The following is a 24,275-nucleotide window of genomic DNA, read 5'->3' as shown; positions in this document are numbered from 1 at the left end:
GGCCTGCACACAAGTATTCAACACTGTTTATGTATAGTTTGGTTAGATTCGTGCTATACGTGTAAAGTTGAGTTTCCAGCTCTTTTCAACTTCATCTGTAAACTATTTGTCTTACTGTCTTATATGTAATGAATACATATATATAATGAATACATATATTAATTGTATATAAATAGGTTGATAGATGTATGTACATGTCTATTTTATACTACATTAGTAATTATCATGAAAGCAGACTTTTATACCCCCATAAAAACACATTTCCAGAAGTAGTCTATCTTTCAACATTTGTACTTTTGGAAATAAAATTTTGACTCTTGAGGACTAGATTCAGTTTAATTTATTTTCAAATGTACAAATGATTGTGTATTCTTTCTCTAAAAGGCGATTAAAAAATACACTGTACACTGCACACATCCAGATTTTGCCCTAAAATCTCAAATATAATTTGTCACCAACTAAAATATTGAATATGCAACATGGGCATAGTCATCTAAAGTGGTACTGATTTTTTGCAAGTTTATGCGCAGGTCGAGGATGCTTGATTCATGTAATTTAGATTTGCTAGGGCAGTGCTCTCTGATTTTTAATGGGTAAGCGAGTGTGTGTTTGTGGGGCTTCATTTGTGTAATGCAGATTTTGTGAGACGCGTGCTTGGCTTCAGACTGCCTTTGAGCTGTGGTGACTTACCGCCATTCATTTAGCTGCCTGCAATAAATATTGATTCATCAAGGGATTTTCAATTTGAACCTCTGTGACGCATTGTGAAATATTACAAGAGAGAGGGAAATGAGAAAGAGTGAGAGATAGCGTGGGGGGAGAGGAGATAAGAGAAGATTTTTAACGATCCATCTCTTTCTTTCATTTGTTCATTTGTTGGTGCTGCTTATTTTTTGAGTATTTTAGAGTATGGCCATCTGCCACATCTTATTATATTTACACATTTGGCAGACATTACATTTAAGCTTTTATCTGGCGACTTTGCATTCAAGATATGCTTTTTTCCAGTGCATGCACTTCTTGGGAATCGAACCTGTGAGCAAGCCAATTGGTACAGTAAAGAATGGAGTAATGCTCAATAATGCCACATCTTCATATTGGTTAGTTAGGAAACACACACAGATGGCCGATCACAGTCCACCACCCAAGAGCTCAAGCAGAAGAAGCGCAGAGCCCCTCTCCGTCTCACACTTGAGCAGACAGACGCGGGGCTCTTTAGCCCCTCACCCTTCCGTGCAGTGACCCGGCGTCCGGCGCAGCGAGCTGGAGCGGTGGGAGTGTGTAGTCAGCAGTGCGCCTGTGTCTGGTGATTGAGTGTTCGAGGGGACCGTGGTGAGGAAAGGTTCGCAAACTCTCGCAGCCACCAGAAAATAGATATAATCTCAACATTAACTACATTAATAGTAGCAGGAGTTGAATTAAGAAAGCCGTAAAGCATGGACGCCTGGGCATAAATTACAATAAACCAGCAAGACACACATACAATGCATACACGATACAAATCTGCTCTCCTCCTACTGCGTGTTTCTCCGTTTTTTGTTTCTTTCTTTTCTAGATTTTCTCATTTATTATCGGGAATGTAGAGTTTGTTTTTATTTTTGTTCTTTTTGACTCTCGCCAGACCACTCCTTTTTTTACTTATCATCTGTTATTCCTTGATATTTTAAAATTGTTTATATTGATATTAATAATCATTTATTATTTTATATTATATTATGTTATATTATTATTATTTATTATTTAAATTAATAACCTTTGCAGTAAAAATATTTTTATGTTTAATATTTTTTATCATCATAAATATGACGGAATGTTATCATATTCATTTTGTGTATTAATAATAATTTTAATAATATTTTCAATATAAGTACTATTAAGTCATAACTCCGTAGTATTAGCAAAGCTATGTATTAAAATACATAATAAAATCTATCACCCTGGCTGCATTCAATTAAGTAAAAGGAATATTTCTATTGTAATTATTTCTACATTATTTATAATTAATTTGATATAATTTAAACCAATTAAAATAAACATTTAAATAATATACAATCCACACACTACACACAATAATAATAATAATAATAATCATAATCATAATAATCATCATCATCATAATATATCTCAATCACAGTTATAATACTCGTTTTATTAATATTGATATTGTTAATAGTAATGATTCTTCATATAATATTGGCAATGTCATTTCATTTTCTTATTAGTTAATACGAAGCACAAAGAAATACTTGATAATATTATTTGTTTAATTGGCTCCAAAATAAACTCAAAAACTCAAAATGAATTTGTTGTTATATTATTATGCTATATATAAGTTAGTTATATATATATATATATATATATATATATATATATATATATATATATATAAATAATGTTTTTTAATTATAATACACAGAAACTGAGCAATAGACTTCTAATCAAACAGCCATAAATTATATTATTGATTATTTTTTCACTCTAGCTTTTATTTTAGGACACACATTCATACATTTACTCTGGTAGTACTGAATATGAATCCAGATTTCTTGCATCTGTTTCCTTGAACTCTAACACTGTTCATGTCTGAGAAACAACAAAAAAACAATCATGATCTTCACCTTTTATTTTCTTTTGGTCATTCACCTCACATCGCATGGGTCATGCACTCTCTCTGTGTGGGTGGAGCGGCCCGCGTGGCCCTCATCAGGTTTAGTGCTCTTGTATTGATCAGCACAGGATATGCTGCAGCACTGCTCCCCTCTTCACCACCTCTCCATTCATCTCATCCACCCATCCTGGGAGAGAAGGGAGGGGAGCACAAGGGAGAACAGGAGGAACAAGAGAGGTGAAATGAGAATGCTGAAGGACAAGGTAGAGCCATTAGTTCAGGTGTTATTAACAGGTATTATTTTATATGGTTATGTTATTATTTATTTATTTATAATACATATAAAATACACACACACACATATATACACATATACATACACATATGTCTAATTATCGAAAATACATGCCACTGCAAAAAAAAAAAAAAAAATGGTTATGTATAACATAACATTTGACTGGTGGCAAGTGGTCATTTCCCACCACTATGACATGTGTCTAATTTAATTTCATGCCTATCTGTCCTCTCAACTTTCCCCATTCATTGTTTTTCATCTTTTGCCCACTTGCTTGCCCCCATATTTTAAATGTTTTCCCTCTCTAATTGTCTTATCACTTAAGTTTCCTTCATTATCTACTTTGTTACAAGCAAAACTCATTTACACAAGGAAAACTGGTTAAGTGAAACCAGCTAGCTCATTTCCCAAGGTAACTCTTTCGCTTCATTCTTCTGTGTGATGAGTTTACTAATGCTTTTCTGGGTAAAACAACAGACAAGACAAAAGATTATTGTGAATGCCCGCAAGCGGCCTGTGACCTCCTCTCGCCACCAAACAAAAGTCACATCGTTAATCACCCTGCCGGAGTGCTGATTCGCCTCCTTCATTCTCCGCGCCGTCTCTGCGGTCGTAAACACACAGAAACACATATATACATGCGCACTATGTGGAGAATGCATTAGTTTACGATCGAAGCAGTCAGACTGGGGCAAACTTTTCTGAGTAGAACTTTTGTTTCTTTTAACGATTAGGGGGTTTTAACTCTTACTAATTGTTTGTCTGGCATATGCATTCTTCCCTGACCATCACATGCACCAGCACTGATGTGTTTTTGTCTTGACACAGGTGTAAGTCCCCCGTTCTCATCCTTGCTGATGGTTGCTTACCGTGCCCCCTAAATATGCCACATACTAGCAAAAAAAGAGATTTGTGTCTAGTGGGAGTGATAAAAATCATGATGCCTCAGAGATGTTTGCTGTAAAAGCGTTTATTTTGACAGAATGAATTAAAGAGATAAAAAACACAGATTCGCTCCAGCCCCTCGAGGGATGGATAATCATCAGCATATTCAGTACTTCTTTGCATTTGCATTTCGAGCATACTTAACATAAGCGCAATATAACTAAGAAAACAAAAAAAAATTACATTTTTAAAACATTCACAATATCGTTTATCAATTTAAATAGGAATTTCTTGTGCAGAAAATAACTTTTGATGTCATAAATGAACATTTTAGGGCAATTTTTGTGTATAGTACACTTGTCTTAAAAAGTATAGTGTATATATCTTAGTTTTGTCAAAATTACAGCCCTGCAATACCAGTCCTTTGTAAAATGTAAAAAATTTAAATTTCTCAAAAATGGTGTCTGCTCATGCATATGCACGAGCAATAAAGATAACCATAAAGATAATGATATCAGCGTCAACACCAGAAACAATATCGTCTGTTTATTCTCAGCTCTGCCGCTTTCATTTCTCCAGCTCATGGCAGAGAACTGGATTGGATCCTGATTGGCTGCCAATGTTTCTATCGTTTACCAGCTGGAAAAAATCTGAAAATAATTCCAACTATAACGCTTCTCTGTGCCTTTATAGTTATCGTTGTGGTGTGGACCAATAATTTTTAGAACTGTACCTTTATCATTATAGTGCTTGGTGTGAACGGGCCTTTAAACACAGCTGATTGGTTATCCTGTTCACATGCTCAGCAAATATGACTGTGATTAGCTACAGTGTTCATTTTTACGCTCACATAGAAGCACATGCATAATGTATATATGTTTATAAGATAGTTAATATTTAAAGAGAACAATTATATTTTTGATATTAAAGCAAAGATATTTTAGAAAGTTATAACTACAAATACAAACCTCTAGAACGGTGATCTCTTAACATCATAAAACAACCACAATTCAAAAAAATTATCTAAAACACAGAGCTCCAACAATCAAAGTCATCAAACAGTTACCATAACCATATAATTTTTTCATGCTACAGTGAATGCTTGGGAATCCACTTAAAATTCTTTGTTCGCAAGTAAACTGTTAAACTGATCATAAACATTTTGCAGGAATTCTGTGTTGTCTTTTTATGTAGACTTTCTTTTCTTTCTTTCCCAAATAAAACATATTTATTATTGATTCTTAGTATTATCATCTCCTTTAAAATGTGTAAGGTTTTTGTTTAGTAGGTTTTTTTTTTTATAGTGCACTTGTGCTCAAAGTTTCATCCGAATGATTCCAGTGAAAACTTCTCCTCTCTCATATCCCCCAACAGACCCTCAGGAAGAGCACAAAGACCTTTTATAAACATGTCCTGCAACAGAGCCCTAAATGCAAATTCATGTCCACTTTAAGAAAATACAAACTCCATCGTGTGTCCTATAAAATAATTCCACTGCCATTCGCGACAGCATGGGACGACGTGATATGTCCCTCCAGACTCCACGTATTAGCACTGCCGTTTCCCTCTGCCTGATATCGGATCAGCTCTTACGCCTTCCAGCCTGAGTTACTGCAGTAACAAGAAAAGCAAACATAACTGATACCAGAACAGCAACTAAAAGTACGTATATCGTGGCGACCTGTGATTTAAAGAGTGCCGGTTGGCTGAAGATAAGGTATCAGTGTTTGCTGGCCAAGGACGCATTCGCCGGAGCTCTAAGGATAATGGAGCTCTCGTCTCTGCTTTCTGTCTTACTTTTATTTCCATGTTTTCTAGAGTTAAAACGAGAGACCCAAGAGGTCGCAAGGCATCTTGTGTTTACAGCTTTCCTCTCGCTTATTCTTAGACATAACCCAGTGGTAGAACATTTGCATGCTATTACATGTACTCTGCTTCGTAGTGTAGGCTTCATATATTTTATCCATTTGTCACACGTGGTTCGTGAGATCCAAGTTAACTGCCTCACATGTTCCATGTCCATGTCGTGGCTGCATTAGGGGCCCTCCATGCGAGGCTCTTGGGTGCCTGTTTAGCTAAGTGCAGTGAGGGCAGCAACTGTTCTCCCATTATGCCTCATTATGGCTCCCATGGCTGCTGCCACCTGAGACGTTGCACCTGTGAGCAGATGTATAAAGTGACATATGTTTGCCACAACTTTGCATGTAGATGCACTACAGGTCGGTCTTCTCTGGGAAGTTGTTGTAGTCGCAGTAAAACTGAAGAATCTACTGATCTTTTCTTTCATTTTGTTAGTTCACCCAAAAAATTCTGTTCTCAAATGGGATAAACAGGAGCTTAGCTGTATTAGTCAAGTCAAGTTGCTTTTGTTGTGCAAAGTTTTGATGGAATGGGTTAAATGACCGGAATGGCAGTTGTCTTCATCTGTGTTTCAAAAGTCTTAAGGGTTTTAGAGAAACACAATTGTGAATAATTGGTGGTAATTTTTATATTTGGGTGAATTATCCCTGTAAAATATAAAATTTTGGCTTCTCATCTCACTAGATTGAATGAAACATAGGTTGCACTTTAATTTAAGGTACAGTTCTTACTATTAACTATACTTTTCTCTCAGTGTACTCCTAATTACTGCATTTTAAGAATTAGTAAGGTAGTTGTTAAGTTTTTATATAGAGGATTAAGGATGTACAATATGCTTGTACAGAATATGCATGCTAATAAGCAACAAAGCACAATGAGAATTGGTCAAAATACTTGTCAACCAATATGTCAAATCATGGTTTGTTATGAAAGTTGGTTTGGTAAATTATTAATCAGCAATTATTAAACCATCAGACTCATTGCCTGACACACTGTAAAACATGCAAACATCCCATAGGTTTACATACATTGGTTCCTAAACCATCTTGCTGCATTACACAATAACATGATTTTCACTTATGTGGAAGTTGTTGTTTTTTTTATTATTGATTAATTTATATAACACAAAATCTAATTAGTAGTATTAAGAGGTTATTTATATTTTTCTTCTATTAAGAGTGCTATTATATGGCAGTTAATGGGGCCTTGTGGTTATTAGTTTGTGTTTGTATAGAAGCCTGTGTTACTTTCTGTGTGTGTAGGAGTGCTCAGGCTCAATGTTGATGCTGTGCTGTATGTGTGGGCTGGGGTTGGACATATTGGCCGAGGCAATAGATTGTGTAGTTGAAGCTCTGTATTAAAGTGAGATTTGATGTTGAGTGTGACGGTTGTTGGGCTCTTGAAACGTTTTGTACTAAAGTTCATGTCTCCTAATACAGAGCAGCTACACTTACACTCTCAAACACACCTTCACACACAACTTCCCCCACAATCAGTCTTAAATATATACTTTGAAAGGTGGATATGCTTTATGGCATTGAGTCTATAATGTCGAGTATGATAATAAGCAGGTAGCATTAATGGAATTCTTGTTCTCCATGAGTAGCAGTGAATATGTCTTATTGAATTTTTATTGTGCAAGAAAATACACGTTCAGTTATTTTTAGAAGAAATTAACATTTATATGGTTTTAAGCATTTAAGTGCATTCTGTCTATTTTGCACGTACATTTTCTAATAAATGAGAACGTAAGAGATGTGTCCTTGTGTGTGTGTGTGTGTGTGTGTGCGTGTGTGTGTGAGAATGCTTAAGAGGAAGAGGGAGCATCAAAGAGTATGTTTGGGGCAGTCTCTCTGCTCTGGCCTCATGCCCTGGCAATTATCTCAATGATTTCCTCCTCTTTTCAATTCTCTCCATTTCCACACGGCCGTCCCCTCCATTAAAGGATCAATTTACCAGAGTGCTGTGACACAGGAGCCAGGAGAAAGAGAGGGAGATAGAGAGAGCGTGAGAGTATGGGTACATTTGGGAAGGTGAGGATGAGATTAGAAAGGGGTGTTGAAGAAGGGACAGTAAGAGAGGAAAGAAGGTGTGCCTGCTATTAATCAGAAATGATGGGGCATGATGCGCACTAAACACATCTGAAGTAAGTTTCTTAAAGAAGGCAGATATTTTTCGTACGCAAAGAAAATAAAAATAACATTTATTAAACAATTAATTCACTTGTACTCAACACCATTTTGAGAATAATTCACACCATTATGACACTGTTTGCATCCAGTAGATATTTTCCAAAATGGTGCTAAAGTGTGTGTGTGTGTGTGTGTGTGTGTGTGTGTGTGTGTGTGTGTGTGTGCGCAACACAAAAACTCATGACAGACAAAGAAGAAAACGTTGACTAATTTCAAAATAATTGTCAGCTTATACTGATTTGTAGCCAATGAGTTGGACCTATATTTATATATAATATAGTAAATAAAATAAAATGAGTTCATTGGTTAAGATTTGATTGGATATGAATTGGATTATAATTGGTGTTTAAATGTTGCAATAATTTGTTTTTGTTTCTTTTTTTTTTTTTTTTTTAATTCAGAATCCTCCTGCAGAATCGACTAAGGACAGCTTCAGAAAGGCAGTGGAGGGGTCGAAGCATGAGATGGATCGGTGGAGCATTGTACAGAGTCTCAGCCAACAAGCTCTCTCGCACTCAAACCACCTGCACACCTAACAGCAGACTAGGTAACCATTGTGAGATCATTGCTTGAGTTAGCAATATTTATTTCTGCAAAAATGAATTTGAAATGCTTAAATTCATTTGTATTTAGAACACTTTTTGTTTGGTATGAATATGGCAGTGTTTGATTTTGTAGGTTTTACTGGGTCAGTATATATCGGTTGTCTATGAGAACACAGTCCCGATTATCAACCCATTCAGCGAGAGAGGAAAAGGGGGCCACAGGTCGCCTTCTGAAATAATAAAGCTGTCATCTGTCACTAGCTACAGGTTGAGAGAGAGACACAGAGAGAACGAGAGAGATGGTGAATGGCCTAGATTAAACTCCAAAGCCTAGTCAGCAAATTAAAGACGGCTTCTGCTCTGGGATAACTTCACACAAACACATTTCCTCAATTTATGATCTCCTCAACAAACTGTAGTCTCACCACACTCAAGTCCAGTACAGTTAATAGACACAGACTCATTCCCTCATTCACTTTTTCACATAGACTTCACAATTGAATCCCACATAAATCAGCGAAATATTTCTCACATGCACTGATCCGCACCTGCGCCTGGCCCACTTGTTCATCACTCAGTGCAGCATAGAGTATGCAGCATCACTTCTCTCAGAGATTGCCATTTGGCTGTAGTTGATGGACCTAGACATATAAATAAACAGCATGGTATCTTGTCTTAGTTGTACTTGCTGGCCTCCGTCACTACCAATGAACGTGATGACCTTAATTACATGCTATTAGTCTGGCTTGTTAAAAATAAATTTGCTTGTGCACAAGCTGGGATGAGACAGGAGGAACAAACAAGCACTGGCCTACAGCTCACTTGAAGCTATACACTCTACATTACTTTCACAAAGAAATAATATTTTACTTTATATTTGCTAGAGCTGCTTTATTTTTTTAAAAAGGAATAGTTCATCCAACAATAATTAGGTTATTATTGCTTCACCTTAGTTCAGCTCCCCAAACCAATTAAAAACACACACACACACACACATACACACACACACAATAAATATATATATATATATATATATATATATATATATATATATAATTTATTTATTTTTTTTTCATTAAAACAAAAAACAGATTTAGTAATGCTCATGCATTTTTTTTCTATTCACATAGATTGAAAGTGACAAGTGGATATAAAGTACCAAAAATGCCATACAAACACTATAAAAGTATTACAAAACCATAATGAAAAAAAATCATCAGACTTGGAAAAATATGAGTTTTGTCTGTTAAATTTCCATTGTTATTTACCCCCTTTTGTGTTTGATGGAGTCATACTCTTCCATAGCGGTGATACAATTCATGATTCAAGATTCTTTTTCTTTCCATGCTATAGGAGAATGGTACAATCCATATGCTTCCTCGGCTGGTAACCAGGGAAGAACATCAGCCACACGTTACGTAGCCAGGTTAGTTTTATAATAGGTTGTTTCATAGCATAACAGTACGTAACATATGACTTTTAATTTGTTTACTGTTTTTGTGAACATTTTTTTTCCTACGTATCAGTCGTGCTGTGCAGAAGAGTTTAGCTATAATACGACAGGCCCGACAGAAGAAACAGAAGGCCAAGCAGTACTGCATGTACTATAACCGTTTCGGCAAGTGCAACCATGGTGATGCCTGTCCCTACATCCATGACCCTGACAAAGTGGCCGTCTGCACCAGGTACGGAGTATCTGCACACTCTCACATTATACAAAACATTTAACAATTTCTAAGCCGGCTTCAAATTAAAATCTTGATTGGTTGGCAGGTTTCTCCGAGGCACATGCAAACAGACAGATGGGACTTGTCCTTTCTCGCATAAAGTAGCCAAAGAGAAGGTACGTTTTAGGGGCCCTTTTAAAGGTACTTTCTTCAAAGCATAAAATGACTTGATTTAAGTATTCGATCCCACTCTATATTAAGTGTCCCTAATACCTGTGTACTTAACTAGAGAGTATCTACAGAGTATCTACAGCTGTAGAATTTCTCTAACTACTTTACACTCACTAACTGGACTAACATAACTACATCTTGTACATGTATAAGAGTAATTGGAACAGTTTGATCCAGGGGTGATATGTTTGGGGACATGTAAAGTTTAAAGCGTTGGAGCTGCAGTTGCTGGACCATTGTAATAATAGTGTACTTACTTTGTAACTTCTCAGGAAGTGTCCACTTAATATAAAGTGTAACATTCTGGACACCAACAACAATTTGTAAAGCCGAAAAGGCCACTACTGTGTAACATCACAACGTATGTCAAACGTCACTAACACATACATACCATTCAGTGAGTTGTTAAGTATGTGTAGTTGTAACATTATACCTGTATATACAGTGTATATATACACCAATGTGTACTTGGTAGACTGTGGTTACATACTATATGCACATTTAGTTACTACGCAAGTAGGACGCTTAATATAACATGGGACCAAGCATTCTAATAAAAGCATTCTAATAAATAATAAAGCATTCTTGTTCAAAAAATGGACAACATTAAGGACATTGCAAAAAAACAACCATTAGCGCATGTTTAGAAACTCCATGCAAAATGCTTCTTCAAAGTTTAGTTTTTAAGTTTTAATATAATGAATCGCTAAGTATGTCTTTGACTAAATTCTTCTTTGTCAGAGGGCATATCATAAACTAAATGAAACAATTGCGGTCCTAACTCAAACATAAAATGTGCAGCTACTGTATTAAGACTGTATTTTATCTTTGTAGGACAGTATTGACAGTTGGATTTATGCATAAAGCCATAAGAATCTTAGCATAAGTCATGACTGGCCGTATGTGGTAGTATCAGGTTACTGTCAGGCCTTGATGGCCTGTGGGGTGATAATTAAAGATACTATGTCAGGTTCTTAGCTTCCTCTCTCAGGTTATGATGGTGTGTCTCAATATCTGTGGCAATCCCACTAGATTCCAGAGTTGCTATTACTGAGGTTCGCTTAGCATTGCCGTCATGGAGACAGGTGGAGATAGGATCAGTATTGACGCAACATGTGACCCATCATATAGTCCAGATTCTCCCGAAGTGAACATTACGATTCGTTACTTACCTACCCCTCTCAGACAGACACACACATATGTGCACTGTCATATTTTTCATAGTCATAATTCTTGGGTCTCAAAGTCTGCCTCCTCACCTTGTTAACCCGTTTAGTTTTCGATGCCATTATAGAAATATGTGCAGAACTGTTGTCGGATACTTTGGTTACAAAATGCATTGAAGTTCTGGGCAAGTTAGCAAAAAAATATCTGATAATTGCAGGGTTGCTGAGATAAAGTGAGTAATATTAGGCTCAATATGGCAGCCATCATAAAGGGGGGGATCATTATATAAAATTACAATAATCAAATATTTACTCATATTTATGAATCTCGTGCAACTATCCATTATCTTAAATATATGTCATAATCAGTATTTGCTATTTTGCAGAAAAAAAAATAACATAGCCCACTGGGCTTTGCTAAGTTTGGAATGCGGAAACTGAAATATTAGTTTTTCTAAACTATACTTAATAATGTAAGAATATGCCTTAAAAGCCAGTAAATACTCTATACTAATATAAGAATTTTTAAACAGTGTAGTAGCTATATTTGCTAATGTGGCTCTTATGTAAAGTTAAGCTTGCTTGCGAGTCAAAGTGGTGTGATTTATGGGCAAATGATTCTTTGAGTCAAAGTTTTTCAGAATTGGTCTATCCGATTCATAGTGACTTAAATGATTCAGCTTCAGATCACACTACAACCACTTGCAATTGACTGAAATAAGTCTAAGAGGAAGAATTATCTGGTGGTCGTGCAAAGTGGGAATCTGGTTTAACTAAATATAATAATTTCAATGAAAATCAGGCCTTGTTTTAGGAATTTAAAATGGCTTGCCAGAGTGAACTTTCCTAAAACTGAACTTTCATCACCTTCAAAATACTATTGGGGCTCTGCCTTCTTTGACATAAAAAAACATGTTTTTCATTGCATCTGTTAAGGTCAGACCGCAGCAAGTAAATACATGAAAATCAATATATTATGCATATAGTAGAATTGTTGTGTTTTTAATGTTTGGCTTACTGTCTTACATGATTTGGAAGTAAGGAAATATATTAGCATTCTAGACATTTGCTCCCCATTTATTATTACATATTATTTCTATAGCAGCATATAAAATAATAATAAAATAAAACATATAGTATATATATATATATATATATATTTTTTTTTATATATAATAGAAAAGTTAAAAATGTAATGAAAATAAATTTATCATACTACATAGTTTTCACAGCTGTTTAGCAATTCTTCATGATCGTCAAATGAGAAAGCATTGAACTTAGCATGCATTCGATTAATTATCGTACACATGACCATTTTGCAGTAGGGGTATGGGGTATTGCATACAGAGAGTGTATTAAAGAGACCTAAGGTTTGAAGAGGATATATAGCAATCTTTTTCTATAGACCTTTTTTCAAATATCAAGAATGGAGAAAATCAGTCCGCGTTACTACAACGACTAAACACACAACTGCAAATGCATCAACAATGAATATATAAACAAAATGTTAAATTTAAATATTAATTGTTCCCACCACAATTTGATTGTGTTAATACCTGAAAAATATCTGATAAAAATGTATGTGTGTCATATATATATATATTGTTGTTAATAATAATATTATATATATATATATATATATGAATATCATCAACATTTATCATCAAACACACACACAACAAGTTTAACACATTTTCTAACATTTTATAATAATATTGTAATATCCTCAAATCCTCTCAGTAAAATAGTATAAAAAAGTTTGTTAGTGTCAACACGTCATCACAATTAATGCTGCAAAAGTGTTCAAGAAAGTGTTGCTTCCATAATAGTAGAATAGAACTGTTTTCTGTGTTCTGTAAAGAACCTTTCACCACACTTCCTTCTGTGCAGTACACACTTTGCTCATGGTTATTCGGGACACAAAGTTCTCAGAGAGCGGTTACTTGTGTAAACATACGCCACTCCACCCGCTGATTCCCACCCGCCCAACACTCAACACATTAAGGCCTCTCATGCCATCTCAAACACATTGTAATTTCAGCCACTCCGCACAGAGTCGCTACCCTCACATCTTCCAGGCTCACTGCACATATCCAGAGCAACCACAGCCAAAGAAAGAACACCACCCAGCATGCCCACCCACGAAACCACCTCATGGTTCTCCACTTTCACAGCTCAACAACAGATCTCATAACTTACAAGTCACCTAAAATGAATATAGTCAAACATGTTACAACTAAAACTAATTCAAACAACTGAGAATAACATCTCAATCCCAACTCATGAACATTCATCTGCCCAGTATACAGCAAAATAATATCTCTCCCCACAAATGAAACATCATGAGAAAATATTTCCCACTATTATTATTAGTTGTAGCATTGTTAGAACATGACCTCTTCTATGGAAATGAGATTCCACTTAAGAGGTCAGCGTCACCCCTCTCGCTCATCGTGTGCGCGATCCTCACATTCTATTTTAAGACCAGAGAGCTCTCCGTCACGTTCAGATTATTCATACATGCAGATTATATTCACGAGGAGTTGTAAATCTGTGCCATGACACATGCACATAATTACTGATTAGACAATGTGTGATAAATGTATGTTTTGACAGGGACTTCAATTGATACGTGAGACAATACCGCTGCCGTATATGTATAACTCATTTATGTTTTCCATCACTTACTTTGTATTGACACACATCTGGTAGAAAAGGAGTTTAAAAGCTAAGCTGTATTGTAACTGCTTTTATCATTTCAGAAGTTCTGAACCGTATTCATTCACACTTACTTTGTTGTTTAGCGCTGGAGATTGGTTAAATGTCTGTGGATATCTGGTGTTTTAAATTGTTTGCATCGCTGTTTGTCTTTCTTTATAGATGCCTGTGTGCTCATATTTTCTGAAGGGGATATGTAATAACAGTAGCTGTCCCTACAGCCATGTTTATGTGTCTCGCAAAGCTGATGTGTGCAAAGACTTTGTCCGAGGCTACTGCCCTCAGGGAGATAAGGTAAGACAGTTTGATAGTGTCTACGCAAAAACATGTTGATTAAACTTGAACGCTTGAGCATGGAGTCTTTTCTAACGGTTTCCTACCTTGATCATCCTGTTTAGGTATATAACTTAGTTTATATATATATACATATATATAGCATATATATATATATATATATATATATATATATATATATAATTTTTTTATTAATTATAAATAATTTTTTATTTATAGTTTGTTTTATTTGGAAAGTCTTGAATGGGACATTTTCAAATGTATTATAATTGATATTTTTATGTTGCATTTGCTTTTTTGCTGATTTGCAGATTTTTACAGATAAAACATGTAGGTAAATGAACCTCAGATAAAATAAACTTTCAAATAATAATTTTGAAAGAAATTATAAAGAATATGTTTTCTTATTTTAATATATATTCTTTTTTAAATTAAAATGTATTACACTCATTATAGGTAAGCATATAGTATTATATACATTTAGTAACTAAATATACAAATTAGTAAATGTAGCTCTTTAACACTGGAAAAAGCATCCAAAGGAAATTGTAATTTTATATGGTGAGAGGTCTTGCATTTGTCACATAACACATGTGGTTCAACTTTCAGGTTAACAATGTCAACAAAATTATTTTCACTTTTACTTGCATCCTCATAGGTCCTCTTTATTGAAGTGTACATGTAGTTTGACATTCATAACATTTGTTGGATTAAAATGCTTTTCAGTTGATGACAGTTTTATAGGTCTTAATGAATGAATGCCGTTTATTGGTGATGACTTTTTGCAAGAGGTTTAAATAGAGCCTGGTGTTGACTTGAAACTAATGTTAATCTGAACCTTCATCGGTGTGCTTATGATGTTATATGCCTTGCTTCCACTCTTCCGTATTTTGTAGAGTGGCTATATACTGAAAGTAGTAATAAGAGAGAGACAATATAATTCATTTACCAAGTGTCCTCGTATGAGCTTAATCTAGCAGGTTCTAACCCATCCGTGACCTCTATTTTCACCCCAGCTCTCCCACACACACTTCATTTGTCCCCCATCACACCTGTCCTCAGTTCATTGTTGTAGTCAACCTTAGCTGCATATGTGAAACATCATCATGTTGTAGTACCTATTACATTCTTGTTTTTGTCTGGTTTTAATACATGACATTGATCATTTGTGTTGAGTGTTAGGAGTGTTAGCTGTGCTGGAATGCTTCACCTAAAATACAGCTCACCACCATCAGGCCGTCCAAGATTTGGATTTGAAGAAATTTAGCATCACTTGCTGAACAAAGGATCCTGTGAATGGGTGCCGTCAGTCCAAACGGCTGAAAAAATATAATCTTCGAGTAATTGACAACTCCAGTCCGGTTCATCAGTTGATTTCATGTGAAGAAAAAACAGTCATGTTTTTAGCAAAATAATTGAACAATTGAATTTCTCATGGAATTGGGCACCTGTGGATGTATCCATATTGAGATCACACAAAATTAAATCCAAAGATATTCTCTAAGTCTTGTGATCAAACAGTTCTAAGTCCAAGACAACTGCCACGTCCTCCAATCCAAAAAATTACTGAGCGCCTCTTTTTTTTTTTTAAACTGTAAAGCCATTTTGCGCTAGATTTTAAAGCGGGAGGCTTGATAACATAATTCATATATGCCAGAACAAAAGTGATTTATTATTTTAAACTGACAGTATGCTTCCCTTCATTGTTTTTCCGCAGAAACTTTCATCGCCGCCCCTATCAGTTTCTTCCTTGATTTGTTCATATCTTAATGAATTGTTTCTCCAGAAAGCTAAGCCCTGCCTTCTTTTGTCTCTGCCTGTCTTCGTCAGTTTTTTTTTTTCCCTCCATTTGTTCGTCTTTGCTTTCCCTTCATCGTAACAAATGCATTCTCTCTCTGTCAGGGCTCATTTAAATATTTGGGGTGAGAATGAGAATATATAAGAAGAGAGATATTAATATTTATTCTATTAGCTGAAGTGCTTAGGTCTGTAATTTTGCGCCGTCCCAAAAGCACTGTCTTAGATATGATGGAAGGACTAACAGTGTGGATTTGAAAGTGCAAGTGATAGCAGTACAGGCAGAGGCCAGCATTTGGATAGTCACCATGGAGCAAGGTTAAATGACTCTCAGATCCCTTTCAGCATTTTCCTCTCTGTTCTTTCCCCTCTAGCTCTCATTTCACATGTTTTTTTTTTCTGTCCCATTTCTTCTTTTGTTTGCTGGTCACACAATTCACACCTCATCCTGATCACTCTCCTTTTGATTCCCCTTCTCTTATTCTCATCCCTCTATCACTCTGTCACTATTCTCATTTCCTAGCTCTTTATCATAGCTCACACCACCATACATTCTTTCTGTCTCTCTCTCTTTCTTGCTTTCTGTCTCAGTAATGTAAAATGTGCTGACTCTTTCTGCTTTGTGGCCAGTAGAAAGCTCTTCTAATAGGCCCCAGAGACTTCCCAGCCTTTCTTAAATCAAGTGGAAAATTGTTAACTTGCACTGATATAAAGATGTTCCATCCACTTCTCTTTTTTTCCCTCACACTCTTCTCTTTTCCCTCTATTTTGCTGCTTTAATGTAAATTAAAATGTATGAGAGAGCGTGGTTGGGGAGGACTCAGGCTTTTGTGTTTTCTTTGCCCAGATCACAGCCGTGAACATCAAAGTTAATGAGCCTTCTCAGTATTGCGTCCACCTCCCATCAACGGGTTTTTCTTCTAATTAGATATGATTTCAAATAGCCAATCAGCTTATAAGTTAGGTAAGATTTATATCGCCCATACTTTTCACATTGGAGCTTCCGATAATTTGTAGGAATTGAATGTTGGTAGGAATGAAAGGAATAGGTTTAGGACTATTTGCTTGCTCATCACACATGTTAAATGTAGGTAAAAGTGTTTAGACTTTATTATTGATCAATTTAATCAGTAAAATGTCATAGAGGAAAAAAATATTTGTAATATATTGAAAACGAATAATGTCAGAGAAAAAAAAAAAAAAAAATATAAGATATAATATAGATATATATATATATATATATATATTATATATTATATATATATATACAGTATGAGTATTAGGATTTTGATTTTATCAGCCAAGAATTGTCCCACTTGGAAAGGGGATGAAAGAGGCAGGTTTTTCTGTCAGTACTTTAATAGTAAGCACAGTGCACGTCATTCAAACAAAAATATCGCCTTTCTCAAATAATAGAGATGCAGACTCAGACAACAATATGGAAATCCAAATTTAACCTATCTATATTAGGGTGGCTCCTAACGCATGAGTAAAAATTATAAATGCAAAAATAAGTACCAATGTACTTATTGTGTTCATATTGTTCTGCAAAACACTACTGCTGCTATTGAGGTGGATACGGGTAAGGTTTGGGACAGGTTTGGTGGTATGGGTAGGTTTAAGGGTTGGTGAAAGTGTAATGGATGGGTCAATTATAAATGTAAGTACAAAAATGTATTACAGATGTAATGGGTAGTTTTAAACATGGAAGTACACTGTAAAATATGTACACAACGCGTGCATTGTACCAAACTATTAATTTAAATGTAACTACATAGTAGTTAAGGCCATCTAATATAAAGTGGGACCTAAAATGTAATTTGTATTAGACAGAGCTCCTGAAAAAGACCTAAAAAAGATGACCTGCAAATTTGTGAAAATAGTTATCATAATAGGCCGCTTTAGGAGCTTGTCAACAAATAGACAAAACCTTTTATCTCCTTAAAGACTGATTTAAACATTTGCACCCTGAATTCAGGATGTAGCATAGCCGCCAACGAAGTCTCAAATTGGGGGGTTTCGACCAGCTATGGCCATCTTAGTGGTCAATATCCATCAAATGGTCTGATGGCGGCTGAGAGTAGACTAGGTGGATGCAGTCAATGTTGTTGAATTATAAATGCCACAGAGAAGCCAGTGTGATAGTACAGTAGTTAAATTGTACTGCAAAGCAGCACTGTCCCATCCTAGACGCCATATTGGCCCCATTTTGTAAGCCAACACTGAATGCATTGAGTTAATGATCACTGTTCACTGTTCTGACTTTATCAGTTTGGATAAGATCAGGAATTTGGTTTATATTGTGCATGGTTGGCTGGATAGTTAGCATCTCTTTCAAGTCCCCTATAATTACATAAATACATTTAATGGGGAAAAAAATTATTATAAGTTGCCATTTTCCTCACAAATGTAATTATTTAATTGATAACAACAATAGTCAGACATATAATTAATTGTGATCAGATTATCCCACTTCACATCGCTTGTAATTTCTCACAATTTACACATTGGTTCTATCTGTCTCCACCGGACCTTTGAATGATTAAAGCTCGACATGGATGTTATCAGTCAAACAAGAAACAAATGGGTGTTTAAAAAAAGAAAGGTCCCAAATGCTCTTCTGAAATGGGGTGGAATTGGAATCGACTGAATTCAAGTGGCAAGGGATTTAGCAAATTGGGCCAATTAGCCATGAGTGTGGTGAGTGATGATGTTGTCTATAGGATGATTTAGGGGGCATTAGAGTCCCAGATTCATTGGGTACAATAATCCAGTTACACTAGACTGTGTGTGTATAGATAAAAAAAAAAAAAGTATATATTTTTTGTTTAACATTAAATAAAGCAAAAGCTGTCACCTTGGACTTACAGACTCCATAGCTACACTATAGATGTCTTTTTGTAGTGACAGAGTCTATGGCATACACTTAAATGTGTTTTTTTTTTGGTGATTTGACTTTTTTTGTTTTCTTAATTTTTTCGTTTTCTTTTTGTTTTGTTTTTTTCCACTTATTTTTGTTGTGTTGATTTTTTTTTTTTTTTTTTTTTTTGCATCATATCTGTCTTGTACTTTTGACCTCCTTGAGGCTTTAGTAAGGGATCTTGGTAAGCATTTTGGTTAACTAAAAATGTGACCTCTCTGGTGCTAGACACTGAAAAAAGTAGCAATCCGATACACGTGTGACAATTAAAAAAGTAGCGCAGCGGGATTACTACAAACATAACCTGTGTGAACGATCGCTGGGGGTTTAATTTAACAAAATCTTTCAGCTTTCTGCATCTCAATTTTAAGCACCACAAGATAAAACCTAATAACTGTAAATTTGGTAATTTTAGGCCGCTTGTGGCTATGACCTGATCCCTGTTGGGTAAAGTGTCTCTGGGCGGTCTGCCTCAAGGGGTGACAGGGAGTCCACAGTGTTCCCGGACACACGATCCCTCTAACACACACATACAGACACTCTCACACACACTCTCTCTCTCTCTCTTTTCTCTCTCTCTCTCTCTGTTTATTTCTGGAGAAACATGCCCCACACTTGGCCAGTCTCTCTCTCTCTCTCTCTCTCTCTCTCTCTCTCTCTCTCTTTCACTTATACACGCGTCTCTCGCTCCTCACCCCATAGTGAGGTATAATTAGCTCCTCTGACAGGTGGGAGGGATCGGGTCTCCCGAAGAATGAAGCTACCAATTTACGCCCAAATTACACAGGCACACAGACACTCTCACCTACTCTCACTTACACACACAAACACATGCTCACCTTCTCTCACATATCAGATACATGCACCTACCGATGTGTGATCACACGCAAACACTTACTTTTGCTAACTTCAGTGCACTCCCACAGAGTGTGGCACTCATGAAATCTCTATTTCCTATTAACCTGACAGCGCCCCACATGTTCATAACCAACCCATAAAACGAACGTTCTGCTCTCTTCACAGTGCAAGAAGAAACACACACTGGTGTGTCCAGACTTCTCAAGTACCGGTGCGTGTCCACGTGGATCCAAATGCAAACTGCACCACAGACAGAGCTCAAAACGATCCGCCTCTAACGCAAGCTTTGGACCGGCCAGGAAAGCACGCACTACAGACATTTTAAAGAGGTCCAGATCAGGGACTAATCTCTTTTTCTTTTCTGTACTGTTAAAAAATATATATTATTATTATTATTATTATTATTATTATTAATTGTTATAGGGAAGCAAACTGAATAACCATGTAAATCTTCATAAGCAAAGAAAACTCCTTTGAATTTTTTTTTTTTTTTTTTTTTAATTTTTATAAAATTCTTATGTTATTTGGTGTTTTGCCTTTTCAGTTCAGAGGTAGTTCAGACACAATCTACAGAGTCCACAGAGGCAGATGAGGGCTCATCCTGCTCGGGTCCTGAGAAGCTACCTTCCTTCATCTCCTTGTCTAGCTCTCCTGACATGCCAGAGAACCCTGATACCCCAAAGGTCCCTCCTGCAGCAGGCCCACAGGCCAAAGGTGTGTATTTATATGTCCACAGGATTACATACAATATATACATTGGCCAAAGCATATGAACTCTAAAGCTACACTTAATGAATCAATGCTATATAAATATGAAACCAGGTGCTAATTTAAAGAATGCTTACAAAAATTGCACATCATCTGTTAACATAAATGATGATTATGTTATTAACGATTAAGTGTACACTTCATATTATGTTGCCTGCTATGTACTTACATTAAAAAATAAGTGTAATGTACTATAAATACTATAATACTTATGTACTAATAACTTAAAAACCTAAAATTTTGCTGCTAGTATTGCGTAAGGGATGGGTCAACAGTGTAAATATAAATGTAATTACAGAAATTAATTACAGACGCAACTACATATTGGTATTTTTAAACATAAAAGTACAATGTAAAAACTTTTATTGTGTATGTACACAATAATTGCATTGTATCAAATGATTGCATGTACATAGTGGTTAAGGCCACCTAATATAAAGTCGGACCAAAATTAAGATAAAATGTCCATAGTTAATGTGATGACAACTACACCTGTTGTTGCTCTGCTGGGACGTCTGTGTAAAAAAATTGAGAAATTTGGATAAAACACAAATTGGAGTAAAAATAAACTTAGCTCTAAGAAAAGGTCTTGCGAAACCTGTTTGCAGAAGCCACTTGTTTTGCATCCAATATATTGCAAAACTATATTCATATAAATTGAAAATAGGCTTGTTAAGTGTGGCTTAAGAGTCCAAATACTTTTAGGGTCACTGTATATATAAAGAGTAAGGAGGTAATAAATATTTATGGAGTTCGAAGTTGGGCTACTTAATACGCAGTGATGGGGTTAATAATATCGAGGGGGTTGGTATTATTTAAGAGAGGGGCTACATGAGGTATATAATACTTACTGAGGGGTTACTAATATTTAGGTTTGTTGTTAAGGACAGGCACAGCTGAAGCTGGCATGTCTTTCTGACTGATAGAGGATTAGTGGAGAGGGGCCCCTATATCCTCACACACACACACACACACACACCCCACCAGCCGCACCCTATGGAACAGTGTTTTTCTCTCTCCACACTCAATAAGACAAACCTGATATACTTCCCTCACGCGCATGACCTTTTTTTTTAACAAAAATGACAATAACTTCTCTTAAAGATTCTGAGAAACTGGTTTACATTTTATGGTATTCATCTGAACGCTTTAGTCTTGTCCTTTCTCATGCTTTCATACTTCCTTTCTTAAATTAGTTTCTGCAGAACAGAAACTGCTGTCATTAAAATCTGACTTCACACCCTGACACAGTGGCTTTTCACACTTATTTGGTCGTACCGAAGCATGGCATACACTTGTTCTCCGTACACAAATATTTAAAAATGAATTCCTCCGTGTCTCTGATCAGTTTTAGCTCATGTTCATGCATGTAGGGTTTCCTTCTATTTCTAAATCTTTCATGAGTGATGGCAAGTATCGCGTCTGCATATTTATACAATTTTATGCTTGTTATACATACGCACGCATCACTCTGCCAACTTCCTATTTCTCTCGTGCCAAGTTCCAGGACAGTTCCTCTTTGGGATCATTGATGGCAGCCCAGTGTCTTAGAATAGCACAGGTGCCCACCGGACCACCATGGCTTTTCACATGTCACTTTCTCATCCTGTTGCCTGAAATTCTGGTTTATTTTGGATTCCTTAACTCCTCTATTAATTATCATTTTAGTTATTTGGAGGAGGACACTGTGGTAACGTTTTGAAAACATTTTTACTGCATTCATTATCTTTTAGAAGTATGATGTCACTTTAGATTTCAGCAAAAGGACAATAAACAAACACATGTAGGTTGCATTTATTGATTGATGTTTTCAAACTAATATATAATATATCTAAAAATCTCCTCTCTCTTTTTTGTGGATTTCCCACCCTTGTGAGGTTAAACTGTTGCCTCCTCATGGTACAATGGCACTCACACCGAGAGCAGTTAATTGTTACTAATGACAGTTTAACTCTCACTGTAAAGATTGTGACGAACTTCTCTCTGCTTTGCATAAATTAGCCCAGACTCTATGCATCACTGGCTGCATCTTCTCTTTCTCCCTCGGTCTCTCCTGCGCTATCACTCACCCCGAGACAATCACACACTCCTGTGTCACTCCTCTATCAGTAAAAACAGAGCGATAGCTACTCCTGTCATTATATAGCAGGTGCTATTTATTTTCTGTCTTGTTTTTACAAATCAAAGTTTCCACTACTTTCACTTTTGCCTTCAGTTACTGCTGTGTAACCAAATAATAATTCACTTTCTCCAAAACATGAACAAAACACTTCTTCCTTCTGGAATTTTTCCTCTCCTTTCGTCTCTGTTACAGGAAAGCCGCTACATATCAAGCCACGATTCTTATCTACAACACAGACAGAAAGCTTGCCGAAGGAGGGCTGATGGTGGGTGTTTTAATCGTTAACAAAAATCATTTTAACTTGATTTTTTACTTTAGTAATATATACAGCATAAATTCTGCTGTTACCAAATGGTTTACAAAGACGTTTTTACATGAGACATTCACAGCTACTTTCTGGTGTGAAGTCACATGTTTGGTTTCAGGAATTTTGCAATGCAATTCTAAGATTTTATTAAACATTTCTCAGAATACGTTCATTACAGAACTCAGTTTCTGCATTATAATCAAATGCTATACTGACAAAATGCAAACGTTCGCATCGAGTTCTTAGAGTTAGTTTAAAAATGTATACGTATTTCTCAGGGATTTTAAAAAAGGCTTTTCTGTAGTGGTTTGTTATGCAGAGAAATTGTATTATTTCAAATGCAAACTTGTGAAAATCTATTTTCAAATGTGGAAATAACTCAATAAAATTGCTTTGTGATTTGCACGACTTCGTCTTTGTTTCTGAGCGCGTTTTGCACATACGGAAGACAAAACATTTCAGTCCTTTAAGCGATCTTTCTGTTATTTCACCGTATACCGTCGCAGACCGCCTCACTCCCAAACTGATTTCCGAATACCATAGTTTAACGTGAAAAGTATCGACATCTCTCTACACGCGTTGTGAGGCAGGTGGATGTGGAGAACATCGCTCACGGCTGCATGTCTGTCACTGTAATTGAGTCTTAAGGAATCTATAGAAAACGTTACGTCTCCCTCACACTCCTCAAAACTCATTTTTCTTCTCCTCTCACTTTTTCCTCTCTAACTGCTGTCTGACCAAATCCATCACAACTAATTTCTGACAATGTCATTTTCCTTTTCTTCTCCCTGTCTTTTCCTAAAATGCACATTTGATTGAGGATCCGTTGGTTCCCCCTCCTCCTCCCCCTCCTCCTCCTCCTCCTCCTCTCGCTCTTCTCCGCCGGGTAATGTAATTAGTATGTTGAGTGTTAAACAGTGGTACAGAGAGGATGATGGGAGTTGTAATCCCTTGAACGCCCCTCACTGTGCGGAGACTGCTGATATTCAGACTATTAATGCTCCGCTGAACCAAGGCCTCGTGCTCCTTGCTCTGTGACAAA

At 36.1% G+C, this 24,275-nt stretch overlaps 1 protein-coding gene across 1 annotated transcript in view; it reads left to right on the top strand.

Moving 5' to 3' along the window:
• The window catches only part of LOC122346854 (zinc finger CCCH domain-containing protein 3-like), a 28,475-nt gene extending 4,837 nt beyond the window's left edge, over positions 1 to 23,638 (top strand). Inside the window, exons 3-10 of the mRNA XM_043241713.1 lie at positions 8,242 to 8,387; positions 9,739 to 9,811; positions 9,912 to 10,070; positions 10,159 to 10,228; positions 14,330 to 14,461; positions 20,202 to 20,365; positions 20,581 to 20,750; positions 23,119 to 23,638. Coding sequence (XP_043097648.1) covers positions 8,242 to 8,387; positions 9,739 to 9,811; positions 9,912 to 10,070; positions 10,159 to 10,228; positions 14,330 to 14,461; positions 20,202 to 20,365; positions 20,581 to 20,750; positions 23,119 to 23,189 — 985 coding nt within the window. The 3' untranslated portion in view covers positions 23,190 to 23,638. The remainder of the gene's footprint in view (positions 1 to 8,241; positions 8,388 to 9,738; positions 9,812 to 9,911; positions 10,071 to 10,158; positions 10,229 to 14,329; positions 14,462 to 20,201; positions 20,366 to 20,580; positions 20,751 to 23,118) is intronic.
• The last annotated feature ends 637 nt before the right edge of the window (positions 23,639 to 24,275 follow it).

The sequence above is a fragment of the Puntigrus tetrazona genome, chromosome 6 (genome assembly GCF_018831695.1).
Source record: "Puntigrus tetrazona isolate hp1 chromosome 6, ASM1883169v1, whole genome shotgun sequence".
Taxonomy (NCBI): domain Eukaryota; kingdom Metazoa; phylum Chordata; class Actinopteri; order Cypriniformes; family Cyprinidae; genus Puntigrus; species Puntigrus tetrazona.
Note: the sequence above shows the minus strand (reverse complement) of the source record. Positions and strands in the feature narration are given on the sequence as shown.